Genomic DNA, 11,787 nt, shown 5'->3' on the forward strand with positions numbered 1-11,787 from the left:
CAAATTCCTGCAGCACATGCACGTGCCTCACAAAATCTTTCAAATCACAATATTCCTCATCAAAGTATTTCCAATCTTCTGTCCAGGATAAGTCTTTCTATAGGGATTTCAGTTCCTTAAACTCTCACACTTTTTCAGGGACAGAAGTGAATCAGGGTAGTACAGGCAGATGAAGACTGAGATCTGAGAATCTCTACAGCCCACTGAAGGGTAGCTGTCCACATTCTTTTGCCTTGTCAGGGTATGTCTTTCTGCAGGTCTGACTTTGATACTTCATTGTCATCTACTGCATGACTCCTGTTTTCTGTGTGAAACTTCAGCACCAGAGCGGATTCTAGTTTGGACTGGATGGTGAAAAATGTATTGTACTGTTAAAGAGGCAGCACTCACCCACCAGGCATTTCCACAGCCTCTATCTTGACCAGGCATTTCCACAACCTCTATCTTGACCAAGCATTCCCACAGCCTCTATCTTCAACATATTTGAAGAACTTAAAAATCTGATGGGGCCAGTCTTCGTCTACTACTCAAGAGCAGTTTGTAACACCCATAAATCACTGTGTTGTTGTTTCCTTTCTTATTGTTTCCTTGATTAGATGGTGTTGGATGATAGGTTGGACTCGATGATCTCAAAGGTCTTTTCCAACCTGGTTAATTCTATTCTATTCTATTCTATTCTATTCTATTCTATTCTATTCTATTCTATTCCATTCCATTCCATTCCGTTCCATTCCATTCCATAAGACACAGTCTCAAGCTGTGCCAGGGGAGGTTTAGGCTGGATGTTAGGAAGAAGTTCTTCATAGAGTGATTGGCCATTGGAAGGGGCTGCCCAGGGAGCTGGTGGAGTCACCATCACTGGAGGTGTTTAGGAAGAGACTAGATGGGGTGCTTGGTGCCATGGATTAGTTGATTAGATAGTGTTGGATGATAGGTTGGACTCGATGATCTCAAAGGTCTCTTCCAACCTGGCTAATTCTATTCTATTCTATTCTATTCTATTCTATTCTATTCTATTCTATTCTATTCTATTCTATTCTATTCTAGTCCAGTCCAGTCCAGTCCAGTCTAGTCTAGTCCTATTCTATTCTATTCTATTCTATTCTATTCTATTCTATTCTATTCTATTCTAGTCCAGTCCAGTCTAGTCTAGTCCTATTCTATTCTATTCTATTCTATTCTATTCTATTCTATTCTATTCTATTCTATTCTATTCTATTCTATTCTATTCTATTCTAAAGGATTGGATGTGGCACTTCAAGCCATGGTTTAGTTGTCATGAGGTGTTAGGTAATAGGTTTGACTTGATGATCTCTGAGGTCTTTTCCAACCTGTCTGATTCTATGATTCTGTGATTGCTTAGCAAGGCACAGAGCTGCTCACTCTGCTGGGAAATGCCTCCTGTAACTCTGCAAGTTTTGTTACACAACCCTCCAAAGTGAATCATGGCCTGTCGACTTCATTCTTTGCTGTTATTTATGCAGTGTATAAATGAAAAGCAAATATTTATTCTCATTTTCCACTCTGTGCCCTGACTGCTACCTCCCAAAGTTAACAGCAGCATTATGAACTGCAAATGATGATGCACTGTCAAAGTTGAAACCGCTCGGTTAGATGCCTCTCACATTTTCAAATAGTCCCAGTGCAATTTCATCACTGTCTTGCACATAATGAGACAATAGATTTTTCCTCTTTCAGCTGTGTAATAATGAACAACTATTAGAAACACTTTATTATTTCCAGAGTTTGAGGGATCAGTGGCCACAGAGAAAATATGCCCTTTTCAACCAAGTTTTTTAATTGTTTTCCCACTTGAAAGAGGAGCTAATTTATTACTGTGCAGTGCACAAGGCATTTTTCTCATCAAGATACATCATTTTAACTGTGGGCGAGTTCTAGACAACAACACTATTAAATTTGCTGCCACAATTAAGTGATTTATACAACTGACTGTACTATTAGTGCCGTACCACCACTCTGACCATTCTCACGCTGCTTCTGCAAGAGCCATGTTGTTATTTTCTGTGCTTTCACACTTCCCAGTGACAGAGTGCTGAGAGATTTGGTCTTAGAAGCTATGCCACCATTGTTTTTTCACAGCCCACTCTATTTGCATGCTGTCTTTCACCTGACAGACCACCACCAGCAACTGAAAAACTCTTGCATAAGCTGTAGTGAGCTTCATGGCAATTACTGCTGTCTTTACTGATCCGTGGAAATAATTTCTTTAGCTATTTCGGTAATGCAAAGCTTCTGCTGTTCACAGGGTGGATCTCTTGATGGATGATACCGTCCACAGGCGCTGTCATGGTTGTGATCTATGTAGGGCTGGTATTTGACAAATGAAAATTATGTAAACAGCACTCAAACTCAGTCTTGCCTCATGACGACTCTGTCTGCTCCATCCCCCCTGGCTATAGCATCCAGTACAGCCAGCTGTTATCTCATGATAAATATCAGGGGATAAAATTATCATTAGACAGCACCAGGTTGACTGCATGATGTAATCCTGACTCCTTCAGGTAGCTGGAGCTCCTTCAGCTATCGCAGGGGGTCTGCAGCTATTCTGGAGATGGATTTCACACATTTCAAGGATGCATTTTTCCTTCCAGTGGTTGTTGAAATAATTTCTGGATAGTTTTTAGAATAGAATAGAATAGAATAGAATAGAATAGAATAGAATAGAATAGAATAGACCAGGTTGGAAGAGACCTTCAAGATCATCATGTCCAACCCATCAACCAACCCAACCCACCTAAACAACTAACCCATGGCACCAAGCACCCCATCAAGTCTCCTCCTGAAAACCTCCAATGACAGTGACTCCACCACCTCCCCAGGCAGCCCATTCCAATGGGCAATCACTCTCTCTGTATAGAACTTCTTCCTAACATCTAACCTAAACCTCCCCTGGTGCAGCCTAAGACTGTGTCCTCTTGTTCCGGTACTGGCTGCCTGGGAGAAGAGTTTTCGCAAAGAAATGAAGGAGCTGCTGGCTTTAAAGGCACTGAACTACTGCTGTTTGAGATCAAGCACCCCAGAAACTGTTCTGAGCAATGTCCTTCTGTAGGTGTGACCTGGCTCACTTTTGCCAGGCTCTGAAATCTCAGCAGTTGCCCCCTGCTGAAATTCTCCCCCAGCACCAACGTTGCACCTTTCTCATTCCAGCACCAAGGATCTGAAGTCCTCTTTCCCCAGCCTGCACAGCACCTCAGAAAACACAAATGGCACAGCACAACAAAGCCTGCAAGTGCTGGAGTACTCCTATATTTATAGGTTGCTAAATCTAACTTTAGAAAAAAACCAACACCACAGACCACTTCCAAAGAGCTCCAGTCAAATTGCTACCTAGATGTTTCCAGACCAAACCAGAGCGTGCTGGCTTACTGCCATAGTTTTAAATCCTACCCTGCACCTTGAGATTTCCCAGGAAAACATGCCAGTGTTTCCATGTGGGCAGTTATTATTTACACAAACATTAATGAACATTCCCATGTTGCTTCCTCACTAAGTTGCAAATGCAACAAAACAATAGGCATGGGCCTGACAGTCTCAGGCATGCAAGGACATCCAGTGTTTCTATTTCAGATGTGCAGCTGAGTGCAGCTCAGACAGAAAGGGAACAGTTTGGGTTTGACCATCATTTTGTTGTTGTTTTTTTTTTTCTTAAAAGACTATGTTTTTTCCAACTGAATTAGGAAAATAAATAAAAGGTTTAATCAACAGCTAAACAGCTTAGAGTGGTTCTGAAATGCCTGATTGATTGGCTTAGCTTTCCTCTTACTCATGCCTTGAATGAAATAAGAGATGTTCCATACAGTAAGAGCTGTGTAGACAACTTTAGAACAAAGTAGACCTCTTAGACTTAGTAAGAAACAATACTGCTCCTTATGCTAGGGAGCACAGAAAAGGGACCAACAAACAGGAAAGCCAGAATCCCCTTGCCTTCCTTCAAACTCTGAGCACATAAAATGAAAGCCTCAGAGCTTCAACCCTGAGAATGCTGCTCAGTTATCACCTAATCCTGGACATGTCTAACTGCTCAGTGGCTCACACTTTAACCTCAGGCTTCCCTCTAAACCTGATGTCCCATTTCTGTCCATGTGCAGAATCAGTTTGGTTTGGCAGGTCCATACTCACATCTAGACATCAAGAGGTAAAAAAGCCACCTTTGGGCTCAGCAGTTTATCCTCTGGCTGTGGACAGCCAGGTTCAAAGATGTGTTTTCATTTCGCACCAAGGGGTGATGAAGCCTCTCTCCACTGGCTGTAGAGAGAGCCAGCCAAGGAGTCCTGACTTCTGTGGCTAAAGGTAGTCTTTGAGAACTGCCCCAGATGTGTTCCTTTACCCACTTGCCCAAGGGCCTCAATTCAGCAGCATCTTCTGAACACCACCGCTGCCAGACTCTGTTTCAATGCAATGGGAACTGCTTGAAAGCACCAGGAGGTGGATTTCTGCCATCCCTCCTTCTCTGACACAGCAGCCCCATGGAGAGAGCACTCACAAAACCCCACACCACCCCCACCCCCCTGACCTTGCTGTGACATTAATAAGGAGAAGAGGAGCACTCTGATATTGCCTGGCCAGGGGAATGTACTTAAAGGCAGCTCTGCTTCAAGTACCTGATTTATAACAATGGTCAGAATAATTCTCAAGCAGCTCCCGCATCAGGGAGCAAACTAATTCCTTTGCTCTCTCCTTGGCTGCGCAGCCCAGAGCCCAGCTGCACCTGAGGTTCCAGCTCACAGTCTATATTCTGCATCATAAAAGATACAAGAGAGAAATCTAAACTAGAGAAGTAATAACCTGTAAACTAATAAACCAAGCCAGCACTTTGATAGCCAGGCACTCCCAAGAGCAGGGATTATTAACGGATGTCCTGAAACACTGTGTCTACTTTTCTGAGAGAACTGGGAAACATTTCTGATGCTCTGTGGATCTTACCCATTTGGTACACCAAATCAGTTCAGATAAATGCAAAGATTAGTATTCTAAAAGCAGCCCCCTTCCAGTCCACATAGGCACAAGCACTTAAGCAGTTTAAAAAGTAGTAAGAAACTACTCAAATAAATATTCACAACAGTGTAAAGCTGCAGTGTTATGGGTAGTCTACATAGACACAAGCACTTAAGCAGTTTAAAAATAAGAGTAGTAAGAAACTACTCAAATAAATACTAACAAAGGTATTAAGCTGCAGTATTATGGGTAGTTTTTCCTGGCAAAGCATGGGGCTGCACAGCCATCGATTTTCCTCTGGTAACTGAGACAGTGACATGCACGACTTATGTTTCTTCAGCAGCTTGTGCACGGGAGTGGAAGAAGGGATCCTGAAATCCTGCAGAATCTCCAGCAGAGGATTTGATGGCTCTGAACTATTGCCTCTCTCAAGGCTTTATTTCCCTCCAAACATAAAATGGGGTATATGAATAATCTGTTATGTCAAAGAGAGAGTTTATGAAGCTAAATGTAATAATGTTTACAATGTGATTAGGGTTCTTTGGAGGAAAAGTGCTACAGAAGTCTGAGTGTAAGTAGGGATACCTGTGCTACTGAGCCAGAATAGGCTAGGAAGCAGGCGGCAGGCAGACCTCTCAGGAAAGGTCTCATTATCTGCCACTGTGTATTCTCAAATCTCCATCTCCTGCCTCAGTCACACAGGCAATAGGAGCCTTTTCCTTAGCTCTTTGGGGTTGTTAATGTGTTTACTTTCAGTGATGAAGATTCAGCGCTGTTACCTCCTGCTCTCTGCTTCTCGAGTTTCCTATATCCCAGCTCAGCTCCATGCCAAAGTGAGCTGTCCAATCGATTGAAACTGTTAAAGGTAACTCTTTCATCCCAAGCTAAATCAAAACAGTGAAGTACAGTGTTTCCATGGAAATCTAAACCCAAGTGGACTCTCTCTGTCCTTCTGTCATGTAAAAAAAGAATAAAATGGAGGCTGGCAAGGATGCCAGGAAGAAGCTGAACCTTTTTGTTTCCTGAAGCAAAATTACTCTCCGGGGAAAACAGAGAAGGAATAAACTTCTTTATGAGTCAGGAGGCTTCAGTGACAAGAGCTGCTACTATCCCCATCAAACAGGCAAAGCAAGAAAGAGGAATGTTGGGTGCTGGTGGTTTTTTTTTCACAGACTATTAGTCAGATCGCAAGGAGTGCTGAAGAGGTATCATGCCCCTCTGAATGAACCACAGGAACAACCTGCTGAATAAAAGCGTTTTCCGTGGATCTCTGCTGCTCTCTAACGGTGCCTTAAAGGATTCTCAGCACAAAGTTTCTGTGCTCTTTCTGGAGTCAAGTTTTGTTCAAACTTTTCAATGCAAAACAACAGCAACAACAACAAAAAAATATTCATGATGGCCTTACGAGATGTTACCTGACCGGGTAACCCACAGCTTCAGGTAGCTACCGCTGCAGCCACAGCTGGGGTATTTTGTGCGTGGTGGGAATGATGGTGAAGGAGATCCAACACGTAGAAGTGACAGTTTGGAGAATGTATTAAATGGGGCAACTGCAGAAGTCTGGAAGGGTGCAAACCTCTGAGAAATCCCAGTTTTCAGAGCTTTGTACAACTTACTATGTAAAATTATTGTTTGTGAGTGCTAGTATTTCAGAGGGGGGGGGAAAGAGCACTAAATGAAGAGTATGCCACTAATAGAAACTGTTGGATATTACTCATAGGGCGTAAACATTTCTTTCTGCACTAAGATGTCTTTGTCTCTCACTACAGCACTGATGAGCAGCTGTCATCACTCCCTCAAGCCCCACGCTTTGCCCATGAAGCAGCTGGACCATTTGGGTGCCAGGTACACCATAGCTTGTCCCATTGGCAGGGAGGCTGTGCAGCCTGCCTCTGACAAGGAAGCTGCTCCCATGTCCCAAAACCAGCCTTATTTTGAGGGGAAAGCATCCAAGGGATCAACACAGGCCAAACACCACCCAGCAGGTGGGAGCAGTGCTGTCCTGTGCAGAAATGGGGCAGAGGGAGAATTGAAGTTATTGTGCCTGTGTACTGGTCAGGCTGCACCTTGAATACTGGGTTCAGGTTTAGGCCACTCATTGAGGAGCTGCAGCAGAAGGGCATCAAAGCTGGAGAGGGTTCTACAGAGCAACTCTTACAAGGAGTGGCTGAAGGCAGGGGGATTATTGAGCCTGAGGAGACCAAGGGGAGGCTTCACTCTACAAATCCCTGACAGGAGGTCGCAGCAAGGTGGGGGTCGGTCTCACCCCTCAGTGACAAGCAACAGGTCAAGAGGAAATGGCCTCAAGTTGTTCCAGGGGAAGTTTAGGTTGGACATCAGGAAAAATTTCTAACCCACGGGGGTTGTCAAGCCCTGGAACATGCTGCCCAGGGCAGTGGCGGAGTCCCCATCCCTGGAGGCATTTCAAAGCCGTGTAGATGTGGTGCTAAGGGACGTGGTTTTGTGGTGACCTGGCCCGTTGTGGTTGGCCTCAATTATGTCAAACGCCTTTTCCAACCAAAACGATTCTCTGATTCCATGAAAACATCAGCCTCTCTTCAGCCCCCACGTTCACCGTTCACCTTCCAGGCCCGAGAGGTGGCACACACCATCCTTTCATGGCCACAGGTGGGGCTGCTGCCCCTGCCGATGACAGCCGGTGTGACACGGGCAGAAACCGGTACAGGAGGCCGCGCCGGGGCAAAGGGCCCCGCGCCGGGGGCAAACGGCTCCGCGCCGGGGGCAAAGGGCCCCGCGCCGGGGGCAAACGGCTTCGCGCCGGGGGCAAAGGGCCCCGCGCCGGGGCAAACGGCTCCGCGCCGGGGGCCAACGGCTCCGCGCCGGGGCACACAACGGCTCAGCACCGGGGTGGGCGAGGGACGGTAATGTCCCGGAGGAGAGCGCGCTGGGGCTGCAGATGGCGGCTCCCCGGGCGGGTAATGGCGGCGCGGAGCACAGCGGAAAGCAGGCAGCCAGGGAGGGAGGGCCGGCGGCGGCCGCCCTGCGCCATCTCCCCGCGCCGCCGGGGGCGGGCCCGGGCAGAGAGCGGCGGCGCGGCGGGGCCTGGCGCGGGGACCGGGGGGCTCGGCGGTTGCTTTTCCGCAGCCTGGGCCCGGCTCAGGCAGCTCGGAGGTCTGTGGGGCCCGGGCTGGAAAGCGGGGCTCGGGGTTCGCCCGCTCGGTGCCAGCGAGCGGGAGGCTGCGAGGGGAGGGAGGGGACGGCCTGCAGCGGAGGTGCCATCACTTAAACCACGAGTAGCACGGAATCCGTGCACTGGGTGCAGGCTCTGCCGCGGGGCAGTTAAATTCCTCCTTCCAGTCAGGAGTGTGGGGTGCTGACCGTTGTGCCTGCACAGACACACACCTCAGGGCGCTTTTGTGGTCGGAAATCAACTTAACGTGGGTGTTTCAAATGGAAAGGGATGGATTTGGGCTTTTTATGGCCTGTGGTCTGCCTTTCTAATCTAATGCTGTTTTACTGTTATTGTTGTTTTTCTGCAGCGATGGAAGCGAGTCCCATCGTGACGTCCAAGCAGCGAGAGGAGGTGGTACACGGGGTCCCGACGGAGGTGGTCTGCACAGCCTTCTCCAACTCGGTCCTCGTGGTAGTCACACAGTACGGCAAAATGGGAACAATCGTCTATGTGGACCCCAACACAATCGCTGACAACGTGGGCAGGCCCTCCCTCACCACAAAGGTGCTACTGGGCAAGGATGAGGTGAGAGCGGATGTGCAGTGCACAGGCAGCGAGGATGAGGGGGAAATGTAGTAAGTAGGTGGGGCTGCACAACTTGCCAGGGAGTTGATGAATCACAGCAGTTAAGCAGTGTTTGCACTGTGGTAAGATTAATTTCGCTGTACTGAGGAAAGAGGGGTTCATCAGAAAGGTATGTGTGCCCATCTGCTCTTTGACATAATAAAAGTTTAACTAACTGTGAGCAGTTTGGGGATCTGTTTTGTGTCCTACAGGATATGGATTGCTTCACCATGTTTATGGAAGGTTTGATAAAGCCCCTGTTGATTCAAGGGTTGGAAGATTAAACCTGCAGCCTTTGATAACCTTTTTTGAGGTTTCTGTTGCAGTCAGTTTGTTTTCCTCTTCAAAGCCTTTTTCTCACCCCCACCACCAATCTATGCCAGCCCCGTAGTGGACTTTAGTTGCCCTTTCCCAAGTGTGCCTGCCAGCACCTTCCCTTGATAAAGTTTAATTTGTTTTGCTTCAACAAAATGAGTTTTTATCGACCATTTCACAAAGCTGGAGAGAGAGCAGAAGGAAATATGTTTCACAAAGCATCAACTAGTCAGGCATTAAAACAGAGAGTTACAGAGCTACGAGATTATGAGACTTTCCATCAGGGCTGGAGCTATCAAACATTACTTGCTAACCTTAACTAGAAAAACTCTAGTAACACAAGGCTCTGATTCTAGCCATGGCTTCGCCTTGGGGAATTCTCATTCTTCAGCAATAGCTTTCCTTCTGTGGATGGGAAATGTTTTTGCTTTCCCTGGCACAATACCTGCTAATTCTGACCACTTCCACCCCCAAGCTGGTTTTGTGTTTTGTTTGGAAGTGGCAAATGCTATTGTTTACTTTGTTGCATACTATTTTCAAATAATTCTATTACCTTAATCCATCTAAACCTTAAGGGAAGGCTTTCACTGGTTTGCTGCCTTCCTGCTCCTCCTCATTAACATCTCTGTTTGGGTGGTTCGTGCTTCCAAACCACACGGGTAAGCTTAAATCAAGCAAACTCATTCTTCTGATACATACATAACTGTGGGTGTAAATAAAACCTAGAGAAGCTGAATGTTCTTGCTAAAGAAACCTCATTAGGAAGATTATATCCTGTTTCTTCCCTCTTTCAGCCTCACTGCTTACTTCTGCTTTTCATTATTCTGTTAAAATCAAAACCAACATGTCTTTTACACATGGCGTGCAAAGACTGTCTGTATAACACCACTTTGGGATCTCCAGGCATTGCAGAAATAACAGGTTGTTCTCCAGAGCTTGTCAGTAGAACATAACCCTCTTCAACAACACATTTTTAAAAGAAATCTGTGCTTGGAACCTTACTCAGAAATCTGGCTGTGATGGAAACAGAGACATTTTGCTCCGTGTCTTTTCATGTAATTTGATGTTCACTGAAGTAGTTTGGGTGAGAGGATTAGCAGAAGGAAAGGTTCTGGCTTTCCAAGTTTTCCAAAGTGGTGCAAAATTCATTTCAGTCACAGCTCCAGTTAGGTTGTTCCAGGGTGGTTTGGGTGCTTGGCTCTCACGGCTCCAAACTCTTGTCAGGTAATAATACGACTAACTAGGACTGGGGGGAATGGAACAAAAATAGCAATGGGTAGATTCAGATTGGATGTTAGGAAGAAGCTCTTCACCTTGAGGGTAGTGAGATACTGGAACAGGTTGCCCAGGAAGGTGGTACAAGCCTCATCCCTGAAAGTTCTTAAGGGCAGGTATGATGTGGCTCTGAGCAACCTGATCTAGTGTGAGGTGTCCTTGCCCATGGCAGGGGGGTTGGAACTAGATGATCCTTGAGGTCCCTTCCAACCATAACAACTCTATGATTCTCTGATTCTTCCCACTTAAGCTGGTTATGAAAGTGCTGTCTAAAGTTCCCTGTTCCATGGCTATGCTGGTGAAGTGAGCTGCTTGTCTGTTCCCAGTCATGGTAGAACCACTCAGCAAACTGCATGCTCGGTCCGAGTCCAGTTTGGCAGCTCCTTGGTGTGCTGCGTGCTATTGCAGGACTCTCCCTCTCCTGACTTGTGTGGGAAGGCTCTCCTACATGAAGGAATGCACATCTGTATGCCTTTGCTTTTCAGCCCTTGGTCCATGTGTGTGCCAGAAACCTGGTGGCGTTTGTCTCTCAGGAAGCTGGGAACAAACCTGTTCTTCTCGCCATGGCTTTGAAAGACAAGACCATGGAAGGAATACAGGCTCTACGGGAAGTGATCCGAAGTTGCCAAGTGTGGTGAAGTTGTGCCATCTGGATTCAAGGAAATGATCTTGAGTCCATGACTCATCACCACTTATTTAAAAGGACCCGAAATGAAAATGATGGAATGCCTTTGTGCTGGTTTTGGATGTGCTGAGGAATGTCATGAATTTTTCTCTACTGTGTAGAACATTTGTGGGTTTTGTTACCATGGCAGGTTTGCAGTCCATATAGTCAGTGATGAGACGAGAACAATTGTCTCAACATGCAAGAGGAGGAGTATTTTTACCACATTGGGTGGGATGTATGTTTGGGAAATGGCCTGGCCCTGCATTTGTGTCCTGAGGAGCAGCAGATGCCAAGCTCTGTAACTGCGCTGTACCGCAAAGGGGGAACACCCAGTGCAGGAGGAATAAAAGAAACATTGACAAATCTAATTTTACCTGTTTTCTTTCTTGCTCTGTGAAAATCACTGCCATTGAAACAGGCTTCAGTTGCAAATCAACAGCAGTTGCATAATAGGAAAGATTTTCTTGCCTGTTTTTAAGGAAATGAGTCCTATGTGACTGCTTTTGTCCTTATGTCAGTCCCTTGCCTGATGTAGGCTGAATCCATTTTCCACTTTTCACTCCCAGTTTTAAAGAGAGGCAAATAATTGTGCTCTGCAGATGGCATGAAAGCTGATGTCAGGGTGGAAGCCACGGATGTCAAAGAAGTAGAGGTAGCTTGGGGCACCTGCAGTGAGCTGGCCCTTTCCTGAAGCACCCATTTTTAGGAGATCATAGAATCAATAAGGTTTGAAAATACCTCGGAGATCATCAAGTCCAACCTATCACCCAACACTTCATGGCTAACTAAACCATGGCTTCAAGTGCCACATCCAGTC

General features: G+C 46.2%; 1 protein-coding gene across 4 annotated transcripts; it reads left to right on the forward strand.

The window, feature by feature from the left end:
* Positions 1-7,784: 7,784 nt before the first annotated feature.
* On the forward strand, positions 7,785-11,349 carry PSMG3 (proteasome assembly chaperone 3). 4 transcript variants are annotated; one of them, XM_054180348.1, is made up of 3 exons: positions 7,785-7,892; positions 8,457-8,674; positions 10,789-11,349. In XM_054180348.1, the coding sequence occupies exons 1-3, from the start codon at positions 7,874-7,876 to the stop codon at positions 10,939-10,941; spliced, it is 390 nt and encodes a 129-aa protein (XP_054036323.1). In that variant the 5' UTR covers positions 7,785-7,873; the 3' UTR covers positions 10,942-11,349. The 4 variants fall into 4 exon arrangements, with proteins under 4 accessions (XP_054036323.1, XP_054036325.1, XP_054036324.1 ...); XM_054180350.1 differs by lacking the exon at positions 7,785-7,892 and adding an exon at positions 7,975-8,077; XM_054180349.1 differs by lacking the exon at positions 7,785-7,892 and adding an exon at positions 7,985-8,088.
* Positions 11,350-11,787: the final 438 nt, after the last annotated feature.

This window comes from Dryobates pubescens, chromosome 4 (assembly GCF_014839835.1).
Source record: "Dryobates pubescens isolate bDryPub1 chromosome 4, bDryPub1.pri, whole genome shotgun sequence".
NCBI lineage: Eukaryota > Metazoa > Chordata > Aves > Piciformes > Picidae > Dryobates > Dryobates pubescens.

Coding starts and splice junctions, on each gene's coding strand:
- PSMG3 (XM_054180348.1), top strand. Junction 8,675..10,788: donor TGCTACTGGGCAAGGATGAG/GTGAGAGCGGAT, acceptor TTTGCTTTTCAG/CCCTTGGTCCATGTGTGTGC.